This window comes from Myodes glareolus, chromosome 1, assembly GCF_982192425.1.
Source record: "Myodes glareolus chromosome 1, mMyoGla1.1, whole genome shotgun sequence".
Taxonomy (NCBI): Eukaryota; Metazoa; Chordata; class Mammalia; order Rodentia; family Cricetidae; genus Myodes; species Myodes glareolus.
Window position 1 is genome coordinate 78,746,211 of NC_142026.1, and position 18,658 is coordinate 78,764,868.

The 18,658-nt window shown below is 38.4% G+C and overlaps 1 protein-coding gene across 1 annotated transcript; it reads left to right on the top strand.

Moving 5' to 3' along the window:
- The first annotated feature begins 7,170 nt into the window (after window positions 1–7,170).
- On the top strand, window positions 7,171–8,067 carry LOC125396689 (vomeronasal type-1 receptor 4-like). The gene has a single exon (XM_048428686.3). It carries the CDS (start codon window positions 7,171–7,173, stop codon window positions 8,065–8,067), a length of 897 nt encoding a protein of 298 aa, XP_048284643.1.
- Window positions 8,068–18,658: the final 10,591 nt, after the last annotated feature.

The window sequence follows — 18,658 nt, forward strand, 5'->3', positions numbered from 1 at the left end:
TTCAAAATCTATTACAGAGCTACATTATTAAAAACAACTTGGTATTGGCATAAGAACAGAGACGTCGACCTATGGAATCGAGTAGAAGACCCGGATATTAACCCACAAACCTATGAACACCTGATTTTCGATAAGGGAGCTAAAGATATACAATGGTAGAAAGAAAGCATCTTTAACAAATGGTGCTGGCATAACTGGATGTCAACCTGTAGAAGAATGAAAATAGATCCATATCTATCACCATGCACAAATCTCAAGTCTAAATGGATTAAAGACATCAACATTAATCTGACCACTTTGAATCTGATAGAAGAGAAAGAACAAAATAGTCTACAAGACATAGGCACAGGAGACCTCTTCATAGGTAGAACCCTAGTAGCACAGACAATAAGAGAAACAATAAATTAGTGGGAACTCCTGAAACTGAGAAGCTTCTGTAAAGCAAATGACACTGTCACTAAGACAAAAAAGCTACCTTCTGACTGGGAGAAGATCTTCACCGACCCCTCATCAGACAAAGGTCTGATCTCCAAAATATACAAAGAACTCAAGAAACTAGACACTAAAACTCTAATTAACCCAATTTAAAAATGGGGTACTGAACTGAATAGAGAATTCACAACAGATGAACGTCGAATGGCCAAAAGACACTTAAGGTCATGCTCAACCTCCTTAGCAATAGGGACATGCAAATCAAAGCAACTTTGAGATACTATCTTACACCTGTCAGAATAGCTAAACTCAAAAATACCAATGATAGCCTATGCTGGAGAGGATGTGGAGTGAGAAGAACACTCATTCATTGTTGGTGGAAATGCAAACTTGTGCAGCCACTGTGGAAATCAGTGTGGCGGTTTCTCAGGAAACTGGGAGTCAACCTCCCTCAGGACCCAGCAATTTCACTTTGGGAATATACCCAAGAGAGGCCCTATCATACTACAAAAGCATTTGTTCAACTATGTTCATAGCAGCACTATTTGTAATAGCCAGAACCTGGAAACAACCTAGGTGCCCCTCAATAGAAGAATGGTTAAAGAATGTGTGGAATATATACACATTAGAGTTTTACTCAGCGGTAAAAACAATGACATCTTGAATTTTGCATGCAAATGGATGGAAATAGAAAACGCTTTACTGAGTGAGGTAACCCAGACCCAAAAAGAAGAATATGGTATGTACTCACTCACAAGTGGATTCTAGCCTTAATTAAAGGTCTTTGAGCCTATAATTCCTGATCCTAGAGAAGCTAAATAAGAATGTGAACCTGAAGAAAATCATATAGTTATCCTCCTGGATATTGGAAGTAGACAAGATTGCCAGCAAACTTGGGTGGATGGGGGGTGGGGTGGGTGGAAGTAAAGGGAGATGGTTAGAGAGAAGGGAGAGCGGGAGGATTGAGGATGACTTGGGGGAATGGAATGGGGGGAGGAAGGATGGACATGGGAGCAGTGAGGTATATATCTCAACTAAGGGAGCCATTTTAGGGTTTGCAAGAGACTTGATTCTGGAGGGGTTCCCAGGCCCAAGGAGAGGTCCCCAGATTGTTCCCTAAGGACAATTGTTCTCAGCAGAGGAGAGGGTGCCTGAACTGGCCTTGGCCCATAACCATACTGATGAATATTTTACGTATCACCATAGAACCTTCATCTGTCGATGGATGGAGATAGAGACAGAGACACACACTGGAACACTGGACTTAGCTCCCTAGGTCCAAATGAGAAGTAGATGGAGGGAGAAAGTGAGCAAGGAAGGCAGGATCAGAGGGAACCTTCATCTGACGATGGATGGAGATAGAGATGGAGACCCACATTGGAGCACTGGACTGAGCCCCAAGGTCCAAATGAGGAGTAGAAGGAGGGAGAACATGAAAAAGGAAGTCAGGACCACGAGGGGTGCGTTCACCCACTGATGAAAGGGGACTGATCTCATGAGAGCTCACCAAGGCCAGCTGGACTGGGACTGAATGAGCATGTGATCAAACCGGATTCTCAGAATGTGGCTGACATGGGGGCTGACTGAGAAGCCATTGACAATGGCACTGGGTCTTGTTTTGTCTGCATGTACTGGCTCTTTGGGATCCTAGTCTGTTTGGATGCTCACCTTCCTAGACCTGGAGGGAGGAGGGAGGAACTTGAACTTCCCTCAGGGCAGGAAACCCTGACTGCTCTTAGGACTGGAGAGGGAGGAAGAGAGGGAGTGGGAGGAATGGGAAGGTATTGGGAGGAGGGGAGGAAGTGGAAATTTTTATAAATAAATGAATAAATAAATAAATAAATAAAGAGTGATCAGTAATTAAGATTTTATGTAGTCAATGTTATACTGTATTTATTTAAATATCCTGGACCAAATAAGTTAACCAGTCACTCTTTTATTTTTCTCCATATAAGTTCTCATAATTTGACAGAAAATATCCATAAACTTTGTCAACTGTCACGGACATAACACCATTGATGTTAAGCCTTGTGATTCATTTTGGAATCTCTTTAGTCAGCCTTTATAGTTTATTTTGCTCTTAGCACAACAGTTTTCCAGGTTGCAATTCAAAAGGCCCATTAAGCGATATTTATAGTAGTCAGCTGCTTCTCTAACCCAAAGTTCAAAAGTCTTCAACATTCCTCCAAAACCAAAGATGGTCAAAATCTTCATGGGACCATTCTTCTCTCTAGTATCAACTTATTAACTCTTTCTTTATTGGTTTAATAAGATGCTATAACCAGAAACAACTTACAGGAGGTAGAATAAATTTGGATATTTTTATCCAGATGGACCATTCATCATGATTGCGTAGCAGGACAGAAATCAATAGGCATGGCATCAGGAGCAGAAAACTAGTTACTCACACTTTCATCTTTTTATTAAAACAATCTGCTGTTATTTTACATTCAAGCCCAGTTCCCTCTCCCTACCTTCCTCTCATTCCCTCAACTTCTCTTCAACCCTCATCCTTACCTCACAGAGGGAGAGGCCTCCTATGGAGACTGAACAAAGTCTATTGCATCATATTAAGGCAGGACCAAGGCTCGTCCCCCTGTATCCAATCTGAGAAAGGTATTTTTTCCATAGGGAATGGGCTCAAAAAAGCCAGTTCATATACTAAGAATAAATATTGACCCCACTAAGAGTGACCTCACAAATTTCCCAAGTCATTCAACTGTCCCCACATTCATGGGGTTTAATTTGATCCTATGAAGGTCCCCCTACTGTCAGTGCAGAGTCAAAGAGCTCCCACTAGCTCAGGCAAGTTTTTTCTATGGATATCCCCATTATGGTGTTGACCCCTTTGCTCACATTATCTCTCCTCCCTCATTTTAACTGAATTCTGGGAGCTTAGCCCATTGCTAAGCTGTGGAACTCTGCATCTGTTTCCATCATATAGTGAATTAACATTCTATGACAATTAAGGAAGCAGTCAATATGATTATAAGGGAAGGCCAGTTCAGGCACTCTCTCCACTGTTGCTTACACTTTTGCCTTGGATCAACCATGAGGGAATTTTTCTAGTGCCTAGTGCCAGGTTTCTCACTAACACCATAATGGCTCCTTCTATCAAGATATTTCTTTCCTTGTTCTCACTTTCTGTCCTTCCCACAAATCAGTCATCCCAATCCCTCATGTACTGCTCTCCCACTCCCCTTTTCCTTTCTTTGTCCCCTTTAATCCTCCCTCTCCTCTCCATGCTCCCAGTTTACTTAGAAAATCTTCTCTACTTCACCTTCCTAGGAGGATCCATATATATCTCCCTTCGGATCTTCCTTGTTTCCTAGCTTTACTAGAGTTGGAGAATATAGAATTTACTCTACTTTACATTAAGTAATCACTTTAAGAAATTAGCATAGACTTTACTTTGCTTTAAGTAACTACTTTACTAAAATGATCTTTACATTAAGTCTAATATTCACTTATGAGTGAGTACATATTATGTCTGTCTTTCTGGGTCTTGGTTACCTCACTTTGGATAGATTTTTTGATTTCCATCCATAAGTATTCACATATTCTAAAGCCCTAGAAAACAGAGATAGCCAACTGAAAATGTACAATGGTGTTACTATCAATTACTCCCTCAGTATAGCACTTTCTCTATGCAGGCTACTCCGTCCAATCCTCCCCAAACAATACAAACAAGGGAGCAGGAAGTGTTCAAATACCTGAGGCAATGGGGAACACTTCTCATTCAAATCAAAACATTTTTATGTTGCAGTCTTTGTCCTGCAAAGAAGAATTGTCTATGTTTGTATAGTTTTCTATGTAACTTAATGAACTTATTTATTTCATTTATATTATTTAAGCTCAGAGAGTTTTGAAAATTAAGGTTTATAGGTTAATCAGAAGGAAAATTGTGTGGTTTGAACTGTACAGTTCTTTTATTTCTGTTGTCTTTAAACACTCAAAGAATGACTTCCCCTAGACAGAAGGCAAATATTAAATCTCTACATTACCTTTTCCTTAACTAACTGCAAAATATTAATGTTCCAAAAATTTTTCACTAAAATTAATGGTGTATTGTTTTAGTTGCTATAAATGCTTTTATTCTGAAAGTGTAGCCCTGGCTATGTATTATTTAAAGAACACAGTTGATTTCATTTGTGAATTTTAGTTACTGGTAAGTAGACTGTATTTAGAGTTCCTGTGTTTGTCAAAGAGATATTTGTTGGTTTTCTTAGCATATTTCTTTATCATAATTCCATTCAATTTGTAAGTAATTTATAAAGACTGTAATCATAAATGGTGCAGATTATGGCATCATGTTTTTCCTAATACTGACATTTAAGTATACATCTCTGGAATTCTAAATACATCTGGGCAAGTATGGACACATTGGGAAGCATTGGAATTTGATAATTGATAACCAGGTTCACTTTGTGGAGAAGAATACAGAGAAGACTAGAGGGGAGTAAGACACACATCTCTTTGCAATATTTCCACACATGAGCCTTTCATATTCTCCAGGCCCTCTATTTCCACTATCCTTTAGGGATCATGCAAGTTTTAAAATCCTCTCTTTGGAAACACCCAGAAGAATTTTGTGATCAGCTTTGATAATTATATATGAAATAAAGTTTGTGAAAAGTAGTTGACTCCCAAAGCAAAAGCTGTCACTTGCCTCTGTAGCTGAAATGAAAACTGTAATTCAGAAGGGAGATGTGGTCATACCCGCACAACTTTATCTCACAGTTGAAATGCCCCCTTCTTCATGCTAAGTTTTGGGAATTTCAGGATGCTATAAAGTGTACTCTGACCAGAAATTTCTGCACAGAGGATCAGTCAGGTGAGAAGTTTATATTTAGTCTGAAAAGAAAATTTAGCTAAGGGAATTCTCGGGAAGTGGTTGTATGTGAAAAGTTGATTCAGAAGTGGCAAGCACAGGCAGTATAATTTTAAGAGTTCAGATTTTATGATTATCTCACAGTTGAATGCGTTTCCAAAATCTTGGTTAATTATATTATGTTTGACTTAATCAAGGGACTAGAAAATATAAACATTCAAATATGAATTAATGATAATTTAATTTCATTTCTGCATATGTTTGCATGTGAATGTGTGCCTGGACAGGGACACATTTGTTTAGAAGCATAATATAAGTATGTGTGTGTGTTTGTGTGTGTGCAAGCATGTATGTGTGTGTGTTAAGAGGACAACCTCAATGCTTCTTCTTTTGACACATTTCACATTTTAAAAATATTATTTTAATATTTTTATACAATGTTTTTAACTGGCCTAGAATGCTCTGAATGTTTTAGACTGTTTGGTCATGGAGTCTCATGAATCTTCAATATTGTTCGTTCCAGTGCTTGGGTGATAGGTATGCAATACCACACCTAGATTTTTGTATTGACTTGTGGAGGTTCAGCACCAGCCCTAATATATCCAAGGCAAAGATTCTTCCTACTAAACGTTCTCCCTAATCTAAAAATAACTTAACCTTAAGGCTACATTATTCCATTTAATATTGTCAGTTATCCAGTTTAATGTCTGAGAATCAATGAAATATCTAAGAGTTAATGCCAGGAATCCAGAGTCCGAGGTAAGAGGATTGGAGAAAATTATAGTTCAACCTACACTACAAAATGAGAGGCTTGTGTAGTCCTTTACAAAGTAAATAAAACATTTACAAGGGGATTTTTCACAATCCTACATGGAGTCACCGATACTATTGCCCTATGTTGTTTTCGCATGTAGTATTATGAGGATGTGCAATCTTACCTAGGCTAACCTATAAGAGACAGGATCACTCTTGATCTGCGGTTTGCTTTTCCTAAATACAGTCATGATTTATGAACTGTTACTTTTCCTTTGTATTTGCTTGTCGTAAATTTCATCATCTTTCATTTACACTACTTCAGAGCAGAACATCATTTGAATATCAGCTGAAGCTGTATACTAGTAGAGGACATGTGGGAAGGTTTAAAGTTCAAAGTTAAAATTTATGTCAGAATTGTGACTTTGACAGCAACCTCAGGAATGTAATGATTGACATGTAATTTTATATACCTTTTCTTAAACGCAACTTCTCTGAAAAAGTTATTTATCAGTGTGAAAAGTATGCTTGCCTTTGTGTGTGTGTTTCTAAAACTTAATGACACATAGCTCCTTGTTTGATCCCTGTTCTATCACTTAACCTTTATGGTTATTGTGTTTTCACTGTATAATGAACATTCTATTATATAAGAATAGAAATGTCCTTACTGTTGTGGAGATATATATTTATATTTATATTGAATTTCAGATTAGAAATGAATGAGTTTCTTTTACAATGTTGAAAGAATAGTTTAAAACATTTTCCTCTTCAATATGACTTGTAATTAGAAGATAACTATAAAATTTAGAAGCCAGCATCCTTTCCATTTATCCTCATTGGTAATTGCTTCTCCAGCAGCTACATAGACTTACGGCTAATACTGATACTTTAATGCCAGGTTCTGAAAATACTTTTAAGAAAAAAGTACATTTGAAGTCGTTAGCAGTTTCATTGAGTAATATTTTTTTTAGCATATACTGTATCCAAAGTAATTTTGTTAGTCAGAATCCTATTTTGTGGCTCACTGTATCTTTGCAGTCTTGAAAATATGTGATTTTTGCACACCAACAGCCACATCTCAAGATTTCAAGTCACCATTTTGCTCAGAGAAGTGATTTTTGCAACTGTTTAAAGAAGCAATTTTAAATGACAGAATGGACCTAAAGGATTTGGTAATAGGAATAGTGTTCTTACTTCAGAGCACAGTTGGAATTCTTGGGAATTTCTCTTTTCTCTCCTACTATCTCATGCATTACTACAATGAGCAGACATTAAAGACCACAGATTTGATTCTTACACACCTGTTCACAGCCAACTCCTTGATCATTCTTTCTAAAGGATTATTCCATACAATGAAATCTTTTGGGATGAAAGAGTTCACCAATAATTTTGGCTGTGAATTTCTTTTGTATATTCAAAGACTAGGCAGGAGCATGTCCATTAGCTCCACCTGCTTCTTAAGTGTTTTCCAAGCCATCACAATCAGTTCTGGGAACTCTTCATGGTTGACACTTAAGGTAAAAGCTCCAAAGCATATTGGCCTCTTCATTTCCCTCTGCTGGATTATCTACATGGCAATAAATATGATTTTTCCTGTGTATATGAAAACCAAGGTGAACAACAAAAACCTGACACATAACAGTGTTATGAAATACTGTACCACTTCAGGGCATGATGACCTCACAGGCTCATTATATACAGCGTTGTTTGTTCTTCCTGAAATTATTCTTTCTGTCATCATTGTTTGGTCCAGTGGCTCCATGGTTGTCTTTCTGTACAGACACAAACAACGTGTTCAACATATCCGCAGCACCGGTGTTAGCTACAGAACATTCCCTGAGTCCAAAGCCACCCACTGCATATTGACCCTGGTGTCCACATTTATAGGCTTTTATGCCCTTTCTTCTATCCTACAAGGCTGCATTGCTCTCATATATAACCCTGGTTGGTGGCTGGTGAACATTACTGCAGTCATTTCAATGTGTTTTCCTACTTTGGGACCCTTTGTTATAAACCATCACTCCACAGTGCCAAGGTTGTGCTTTTCCTGAGAAAGGAATCCAAAGTCCTCACAGTTGTATCACAGGTATAAAGACTGCATGGTCTCTTGCCTGAAGTATATAAATTTTAAGTTTTTCCTCTTATATGAAACATAAACATAGAACTAATTTTATAGTCATTTGTCTTTAAGGGAAACTGTACTTGACTTTAATTTGCTCAAACTAGTATCTGTAAAATCAAGGCAGAGTTGAATGAAACAGGTTGTTCTTTCATAAGAAAATCATACTCTGTTTTTACAAATCATAAATATACTTCCTTGTAGCAAAATGAATAATTTGGACCTCAATTCTTTAGTGTCAGTACTTGAGAGTGTGTGATCAAATAATACACTCAATGGAAAACTTTTCCTGAAAGAAACACTGTAAAGAATTTATTCTGTGGGTCTTTTACATCACATATTTTGATCCCATTCATTTTCCTGTTATCTCTTCACATCCACCCTTCAACCCTGAAACCCCCACCCCACATAATAGAAAATACAAGATAAGAAAGAAATGGTTTTTTTTAAAGAAAAAAAGGAAAAAATCTTATTATGGAAGGTACAGTGTGATACATTGAGTCACTCTCTAAAACCATTTGTCCATATATCTTCACTTGATAGTGTTCATTGTAAAGAGTCCTTGGTCTGGTCCTAGGCCTTTGGTTTTTACTATACCACAGACACTGGGTGGTGACGTGGAATTCTCCTCTGTATGCTATGAATATGTTTATTATCATTGGTTATTAAAGAATCTGTTTCAGAAAATGGCTTAAGAGAATAAAGCCGGGTGAGAAATCTGAACAGAGATATATAGAGAAAGTATGCAGAATCAGAGATGCCATGTAACTGCTGAAGGAGACAAAGGCCAGATCCTTACCAATAAGCCTCATGCTAATACATAGGTTAATGGAAATGGGTTAATTCAAGATATAAGAGCTAGCTATAAATATGCCTAAGCTATTGGTCAAACGGTGTTGTAATTAATATAGTTTCTGTGTGATCATTTGGTTCTGAGAGGCCAGTGAGTGAATGAGCAGTCTCCACCTATGAAATGGCATGCCAATGTGAGGCAATTACATCCACATAAATCCCGAAAGAGCTTGGAAAGTAATTCTAGACACAAAAGAACAGAGGTAGCATAGCTTCTTGGTAGCCACAATTATTTTAGGATGTTTGCTAACTCTGTGCAGGGGCACACAGCTCCTTTAGGAGCGGTCTTCCTGCCCAAAGATGGTGGTACACTCCTTTAATCCTAGCACTTGGAAGGCAAAGGCAGGCAGATTTTTGTCAGTTCAAGGCCAGCCTTGTCTACAAGAGCTAGTTCCAGGACAGGCTGCAAAACTACAGAGAAACACTGCCTCAAAAAAAGGAGGTGTTGTTCCTGACTCAACAAAGTGAAGGCTGTGCACCTTCTTTAGAGGAGGGTTTCCTGGTTTGTGCTGGCAGAATGAACTCTGACTCTTTCAGAAGGACCTGCACATAAATGGGGTCTGGGAGCAACATGATGAAAATTGCATAATGGCATGATATAGACCGGCTGAGTCCCTTGAGCCAGGACAGTGTTCATGACTTGCAGAGGGAGTAAACATACTTCTGCCAGGTTGAACTGGGCAGAATCAAAAGGCAAAGTAGCCTTAATCCCAGCTATACCCACTTAGCATTTAGAAAAAAAAGCACTACTGGTCAGAAAATGATTACAGATGTTCTATGAAGACAGATTCAGATGAAAAAACTCTGAATGGACAACAGTATATTTAAAAAATGTAAGTAGACTTGAGAGAAAGAAGAAAAAGATGGACCATTATTAAAAGAAATAGTTTAAAAAATAAAACAAAATCTTTAAAGAGGCAGAGTACAGATAGTCATAAATTAAAAGAGTGAAGAAACATAAGACATGTAAAGATGGAAAATAAACAGAGTCTGGATTATGTATATTATTGTGATTTCTTTGCATCTTTGACTGTGAATGAGCTACATGCAGAGAGATATTTGATTTTGTGTGCTGCTAAGCTAAACCAACATATATGTTTCAAAAGGTATCTTGACTTCAAAATTTGAGTCTAAGGATATGTTGCTTTAGAAAAGTGGGTCTGCTTTTGTTTCCAGAGAGGATAGAAAGCTGTGTGTTCTTTACCAGATAATATGTTTTGATCAAACAAGACACCATGAAGTAATGGCCTAATAGTCCAACATCCATGACAACTTCAAGACTGCTAAGAAGGATCTATGATACAGGACAACCCATGAAAGACCTGATTAAAAGCACCCATTCTAGAGAACAATGCCCAAATTCCCTAAGTGATTGCCTATAAATGTCTGTTAATATTTAAAAGGGAATATGCTATAGAGATGAATGCTTTACATTGGTATGGATATGGTTTATTGATTCAGATTTAATGTCAATTTTGTTATATGTATATTTCTACTCTTCATTAAGGTATTCTGTTTGTACAGTTCATTTAAAATGTAATATAATTTAGAAAGACAGATTATTAGATAATCTTCTGTAATAGTCTAGCTAATAGTCATGTTAGTTAGGTTTTCTAGATGTACAGAGATATATTTCAGATGGATAGGTGGTGCGGAAGAATTGTCTGTATTCTGTCAATTATGTTTTGAATAAACGTTGATTGGCCTGGCAGGAGGTGTAGGTGGGAAAACCAGACAGGAAGTGAAAATGATGCAAGGAGAGCAGGAGAATTCTGGGGAGGAGGAAGTTGATTCTACCCTCTCCTGCCCAGACCACCGAAGCAGCAGGATGTAAGCTGCCCCACTGAAAAAGGTACTGAGCCACATGGCTAAGATAGATCAGAATAATGGGTTAATCAAGATGTGAGAGTTAGCTAATAAGTAGCCTGACCTAATGGGCCAATCAGCATTATAACTTACAGAGATCTGTGTGTGATTTTTCTCTGGGACTAAACAGCTGGGGGAACTGGACAGGACAATAAACACAAACAAGCCAGCCCCCCTTCACATTACAGATAGGTATTCTTCAAACCTTTCAAAGACCAACAGAATATAGTATTTAATATGTTTGAAGAACTTAGAACTTTCTGCTCCTGGTACCACCAATCTGCTTCAAGAGGATAATGGGCACCAAAGAGGCTGTTTGGTGGTATGTCTATAAACTGAACATAAAAGGCACACAAAAAAGTGACTGCTGAACATTCCAAAAGTCAGTATGGTCCTTCAGAGTTCCTGCTTCACAGAAGAAACTGCCAGACATTCTACAAGATACAGAAGAAAGTTGCTGACAAAATAGGCAAAACAATCTTTCAAATTTTCTGCTACATGGAAAAGTCTTCTGGATACTATGGCCCTACAGGCTGAAGATGGATGCCCCAATGCTACAGAAAAACTTTGGGTCACTGTCCAGGCAGTGAGATGTCTCTATCAATTCTAGAGTTTTGGAAGTTGATAAAAATGCAGTTCCTATTAACTTAGGTAATATTATATGTTTCTGAGGACTTTGATGGAGTTGAAGATTAGATAGTTATAATTATAGCTTTCCTTAGTTATGATAAGAATAAAGTAGATATAAATATTGTAACTGTAATTCTTGTTTGATACCTATTTTGTCATATGTAATTTTCCTATGTTAAAACCTTCCTTTTTATTTAGAAAGAAAAGGGGAGATGATGTGGGATTCCTCTCTGTACACTATGAATATGATTTATTACCATTGGTTATTAAAGAAGATCTTTCAGCCAATGGCTTAGTAGAATAAATCCAGGCAAGAAATCTAAACAAATATATAGACAGAAAGTAGATGGAGTCAAGGAGACACCACATAACTGCCAAGGAAGTAGGTGTCATGTAATTCTCAAAGGAGCCAGATGCCATGCAGCTGACGAAGAAGAAAAATGCCATATCCTTACGAATATACCACAGTCACATGCTAATACATAGATTAATAGAAATTGGTTAATTTAATATATAAGAGCTAGCTAGAAAAATACCTAACCTATTAGCTTAACAGTGTTGTAATTAATATGATTTCTGTGTAATTGTTCAGGTCTGAGCAGCCCAAAAGCAAACAGAGAGTCTCCACCAACAGGGATGTAGTGATATTTTGTTTATACTATAACAAATAAAGCTTGCCTGAAGATTAGAGTACAGAGCTAAGCTACTAATTACCCAAAAAGCCAGAAAGTGGTGGCACACACCTTTAATCACAGTACTCTGAAACCAGAGCTCAATAGATCTTTGTTAGTTCAAGAAAATTCTGGACTACATAAAACTGATCCAGTCTAAAAGAGAAACAGAGTCAAGCAGTAGCAGCTCACACTTTAATCCAAGTATTTGGGAGTCATATGCACTTTAGTCCCAGCACTAAGGAGGTGGAGTCAAGAAGGGATATGACTTGGTAGAGAGAGGAATATAAGGTGGGAGGAGGCATGAACTTATTGCAATTAATCTGAGGATGCAATTAGAGGTCAGGATTGCCCCTTTGGTCTGTGTACTGGTAGAAGTAAGAACACTAGTGGCTGGCCACTCTGCTTCTCTGATTCTTTAGCATTCACCCTCCCTGATAGTTAACTCCAAGTTTTTATTATTAAGACCAATTAGAATTTGTACTACACTGGGAACTCACTAGAACAATTCTTGGATATCTTGTTGTTTCCCTGTGTTGGTCCACATGGTGGGTCATGCAGACATGTCTTGCATGGTCACAATTTTGGGCCTACCTCACCTATACCTTCTCTAACTCTGTTGACTCTGTGGGACTTCCCTAGTAGTGTACAAGGTCTGTTTTACTGAGTGTTGCAGCTGGTGTTTGTCAAGGACAGCTCTCCCACTCATATGACTACAGGGATAGTTCTCCCACCTGCCTCAAGTTTTGATAGACAGTGGGGAAAATAGGATGCTAACTCTTCTATCTATATTCAAGCCAGCTCATGAAAGACACATAACTGGGAGAGCTCACCCTTCTTCAACACTTCAGGACTGGCTCACCCATATCTCCACCAACAGGTTTGAATTTATTATGTGATCCAAGTAAGATGCAGGGCTGGCTCTTTGGTTAGTTTGGCCTCACCATCAGCTCTCCATCCTGTCTCAAGTGCTGGTGGATGGAGGGAAATCATATACTACCACCCATGCCCCCACAACACAGATAAGAAATGTGGGCAGTGTTCTCATACTCACAATTTTGAGGTTGCCTTGCCCATACCTCCAATTACAGGGTTGGCTCTATTGTGCTGCTTTGGAGAAGTGCAGGGCCTACTTTCCCAAGTATGCAGCTGGTGGGCTTTAGGGACAGTTCTCCCATACTTCTTACCTCTGGGTAAACTCTCCCACCTGCCTTAGACATTTATGTATGGAGATGGGAGAGAGCATCTCTTCCCCAGACCTTAAACATGGGTCCAAAGCATAGAAAGAGAGTGACAGTCATATAAACCTTAGATCACATAAGAGACATATTAGGAATGATGCCTGCTGCCTGTGGCTATCTACTACCAAATCGAAAATTCTAGACACAGCTTACACTTACGTAACTTTTGAGTTTTTATGCCTTTATCATCCTTCTATTCTATTACCATGTCTCTGTGTGAATATCTTATGGGTCTATCTTATAAACTGTCTGTTAACTAGTTATATGTGCATAGATATAAATATAGTACATACAGGACCACTGTACCCTCAGTTTCATTCATGTAGTGTACTAATAATTGATGAAATGCTATACCACTGTCCAATAAGAGAAAATATATCCCTATATGACCACCTTGATCATTTCAATCATGTATGGGCATCTCTTTCCTGTATCTATTTTGTCAGCGCATAGAAAATATTCCCTGTTTAAAAAAAATCTCTCTTTATAAAACGGCATAGAGGTTGCAGAAGATCCATCAGAGGGGTAAGTGAGCTACTGACCCATGGCATAAGCCCGGCAACGGAGCACAGACATTACGCAACCCACCTAACTCCCTGGTCATTCTGCAGGGACTGCTCCACACTGCTATGACCTCTCTTCTCCTATTCCATCACAGCTTTCACCTAGGAACCCCTTCTCTTCTTCCTTCCTTCCTTGGGGCCATGAAAACCCCCAACTCAGCCTGTTTGGGTGCTGGGACAGGGTGGTAAGTGCAACCTGGCAGAAGGGAGTTCCTGTTTTTCAATAACCTGCCTGCAGCAAGGTAGGCCTTTTGTCAGCGAGATTCCTGGCAAGCAAGGGGCACTGATTCCTTCAGCAGAAGAACCATCAGAGGGCTAAGTGAGCTCATGACCCATGGCGGAAGTCTGGCAATGGAGCACAGACATGACCAGACCCCCGTAACTCCGTGGTCATTATGCAGGGACTCCTCCACCCTGTTTTGCCCTCTCTTCTCCCATTCCATCCCAGCTCTCACCCAGGAAACCTTCCCTTCTTCCTTCCTTCCTCGGTGATATAATTCTCCCAACTCAGCCTGTTTGGGCTCTGGGACAGGGTGGTAAGTGCAACCCAGCTGGAGGGAGTTCCTGTGTTTCAATAGCCTGCCTGCAGCAAGGTAGGCCTTTTGTCAGGAAGATTCCTGGCCAGCAAGGGGCACTGATCCTGTAGCAGAATATCCATCAGAGGGTGAGGACCCTGGCCAAGAAGGGAACCTGATCCTGTGCCAGAAGATCCATTGGAGAGCATTTGAAGGAAGAGATGGGCAGGCACCAAGGCAAGAATTCCTCCAACAATCTGAAAAACAACATGAAAACGACAGACCCCAGCGATCTTACAACAGAAGGACTTGAACACCCTAATCCGGAAGAAGTGGAAAAGGGTTCCATTATGACAGCAATAGAGTCCCTTGAACAGGGGATGAAAAACTCCCTTAAAGAAAAGGAGGAGAAGTATAACAAAAAGTTTGAAGAAATTAGTAAATCCATAAATGATACCCTGGGAAACCAAGAAAGAAACAATCAAACAGGTATTAGAAACAGATCAAGAATTGAAAACTGAAATGGAAGCAATGAAGAAAACACAAACAGAGGGATGGTTGGATATGGAAAATTTAGATAAATGAACAGAGACTACAAAAACAAGCATAACCAATAGAATACAAGAGATAGAAGAACGAATCTCAGATTCTGAAGACACTATAGAGAATATAAATGCTCTGATCAAAAAAAAATAGCAAATCCAACAAATTCTCATCACAAAACATTCAAGAACTCGGGGACACAATAAAAATACCAAACCTAAGAATAAAAGGGGTAGAAGAAGGGAAGAATTGTGGATCAAAGGCCCAGAAAATATATTCAACAAAATTATAGAAGAAAACTTTCCCAACATAGAGAACGATATCACTGTGAAGGTTCAAGAAGCATACAGAACACTGAATAGACTGAATAGAAATCCCCTCATTATATAATAATCAAAACACAAAACACACAGATTAAAGAAAGAATAATAAGAGCTACAAAGGAAAAAGGTCAAATAACTTATAAAGGTAAACCTATCAGCCTTACACCAGACTTCTTGATGGAAACCATGAAAGCCAGAGGGTCTTGGATAGACGGACTGGAGAAACTAAAAGACCACGGATGCAAGCCCAGACTACTTTACCCAGCCAAGCTATCATTCACTAACAATGGAGAAAACAAAATATTCCAGGATAAAAACAAATTTAAACAATACGTAGCCACAATTCCAGCCTTTCAGAAAGGAATAGAAGGAAAATCACAACACAAGGAATCCAACATTTCCAACACTGCCTACAATAACTCAGAAATCTAGCGACCCTTCACAAGCACAACTCAAAGAAGGGAAACACACACACTCTACTACCAAAGAAAAAATAAAGGAAAATAACCGGAGTCAACAAGCACTGGTCATTAATATCACTTAATATCAGTGGACTCAATTCACCTATAAAAAGGCACAGACTTAGAGATTGGATACCAAAACAGGGTCCAACATTCTGCTGTTTACAAGAAACACACCTCAACCACAAAGACACCTACTCAGAGGAAAAGGTTGGGGAAAGGTTTTCCAAGCAAACAGACCTAAGAAACAAGCGGGTGTGGCCATTCTAATATCTAACAAAATTGACTTCAAACTAAAATCAGTCAGAAGAGATGGAGATGAACATTTCATACTCATAACTGGAACAATTCATCAGGAGGAAGTCTCAATCCTGAATATCTATGCCACTAATATAAAGGCACCCACTTATGTAAAAGAAACTCTTCTAGAACTCAAGGCAGTCATCAAACCACACACACTAATAGAAGGAGACTTCAACACACCTCTCTCACCAATGGACAGATCAATCAGACAGAAACATAACAGAGAAATAAGAGAATTATTGGAGGTATTGAATCAAATGGACTTAACAGACATCTATAGAACATTCCACCCGAATAGGAAAGAATATACCTTCTTCTCTGCAGCTCATGAAACCTTCTGGAAAACTGACCACATACTCGGTAACAAAGCAAACTTCCACAGATACAAAAAATATTAATAACCACCTGTGTCTTGTCGGATCACCATGGATTAAAGTTAGAATTCAACAACAATGCTACCCCCAGAAAACCTAAAAACTCAAGGAAGCTGAACAGTTAACTACTGAATTACCCCTGGGTCAAAGAAGAAATAAAGAAAGAAATTAAAGTCTTCCTTGAATTTAATGAAGATAAAGACACAACATACTCAAACCTATGGGACACTATGAAAGCAGTGCTAAGAGGAAAGTTCAAAGCACTAAGTGCACAATTAAAGAAAACGGAGAAAGCACACATTGGAGACTTAACAGTACACCTGAAAGCTCTAGAAAAAAAAAGAAGCAGACTCATCCAGGAGGAGTAGAAGACTGGAAATAATCAGACTGAGGGCTGAAATCAACAAAATTGAAACACAGAAAATAATCCAAAGAATCAATGAAACAAAAAGCTGGTTCTTGGAGAAAATCAACAAGATCGACAAACCCCTGTCCAAACTAATCAAAAGGCAGAGAGAGAACATGCAAATTAATAAGATCAGAAATGAAAAGGGGGACATAAACACAGACACAGAGGAAATTCAGAGAATCATTAGATCTTACTACAAAAGCCTGTATGCCACAAAATTGGAAAATGTAAAAGAAATGGAAATTTTTTAGATAAGTACCATATACCAAAGTTGAACCAAGAACAGGTGAACAATCTAAATAGACCTGTTAGTCATGAAGAATTAGAAGCTGTTATCAAAACTCTCCCTACCTAAAAAAGCCCAGGACTAGATGGTTTCAATGCAGAATTCTAAGAACATCCAGGAAAAGCTAATACCTATACTCGTTAATGTATTTCACAATAATAGAAACAGAAGAGTCATTACCAAACTTCTTTTATAAAGCTACACTTACTCTGACACCAAAACCTCACAACCAAGAAAGAGAATTACAGGCCAATCACACTCATGAAAATCGACGCAAAAATTCTCAATAAAATACTGACAAACCGAATCCAAGAACACATTAGAAATATTATCCATTATGATCAAGTAATCTTCATCCCAGAAATGCAGGGCTGGTTCAACATATGCAAATCTATCAATGCAATCCATGATAGAAATAAACTGAAAGAAAAAACCATATGATCATTTCATTGGATGCTGAAAAAGCATTTGACAAATTCAACACCCCTTTATGATAAAGGTGTTGGAGCGATTGGGGATACAAGGATCATACCTAAATCAAATCTATATACAGCAAGCTGACAGCGAACATCAAATTGAATGGAGAGAAACTCAAAGCCATTCCACTGAATTCAGGAACACAACAAGGCTGTCCACTCTCTCCATATCTCTTCAATACAGTGCTTGAAGTTCTAGCAATAGCAATAAGACAACATAAGGGGATCAAAGGAATTCGAATTGGAAAGGAAAAAGTTAAACTTTCATTATTTGCAGATAATTGGATAGTGTACATAAGCGACCCCAAAAACTCTACCAAAGAACTCCTACGGCTGATAAACACCTTTAGTAATGTGGGAGGATACAATATCAACTCCAAAAAATCAGTTGCCCTCCAATACACAAAGGATAAAGAAGCAGAGAGGGAAATCAGAGAAACATCACCTTTCACGATAGCCACAAAGAGCATAAAATATCTTGGGGTAACTCTAACCAAGGAACTGAAAGACCTATTTGACAAGAACACTAAGTCTTTGAAGAAAGAAATTGAGGAGGATACCAGAAAATGGAAAGATCTCCCTTGCTCTTGGATTGGGAGGATCAACATAGTAAAAATGGCAATTCTACCAAAAGCAATCTATAGATTCAATGCAATCCCCATCAAAATCCTATGAAAATTCCTCACAGATATTGAGAGAATGATCATCAAGTTTATATGGCGAAACAAAACACCCAATATACCCAAAACAATTTTATACAATAAAGGAACTTCTGGAGGCATTACCATCCCTGACTTCAAACTCTATTACAGAGCTACAGTATTGAAAACAGCTTGTTATTGGCATAAGAACAGAGAAGTCGACCTATAGAATCGAATAGAAGAACTGGATGTTAACCCACAAACCTATGAACACCTGATTTTCGACAAGGGAGCTAAATGTATACAATGGAAGAAGCAAAGCATCTTTAACAAATGATGCGGGCATAACTGGATGTCAACCAGTAGAAG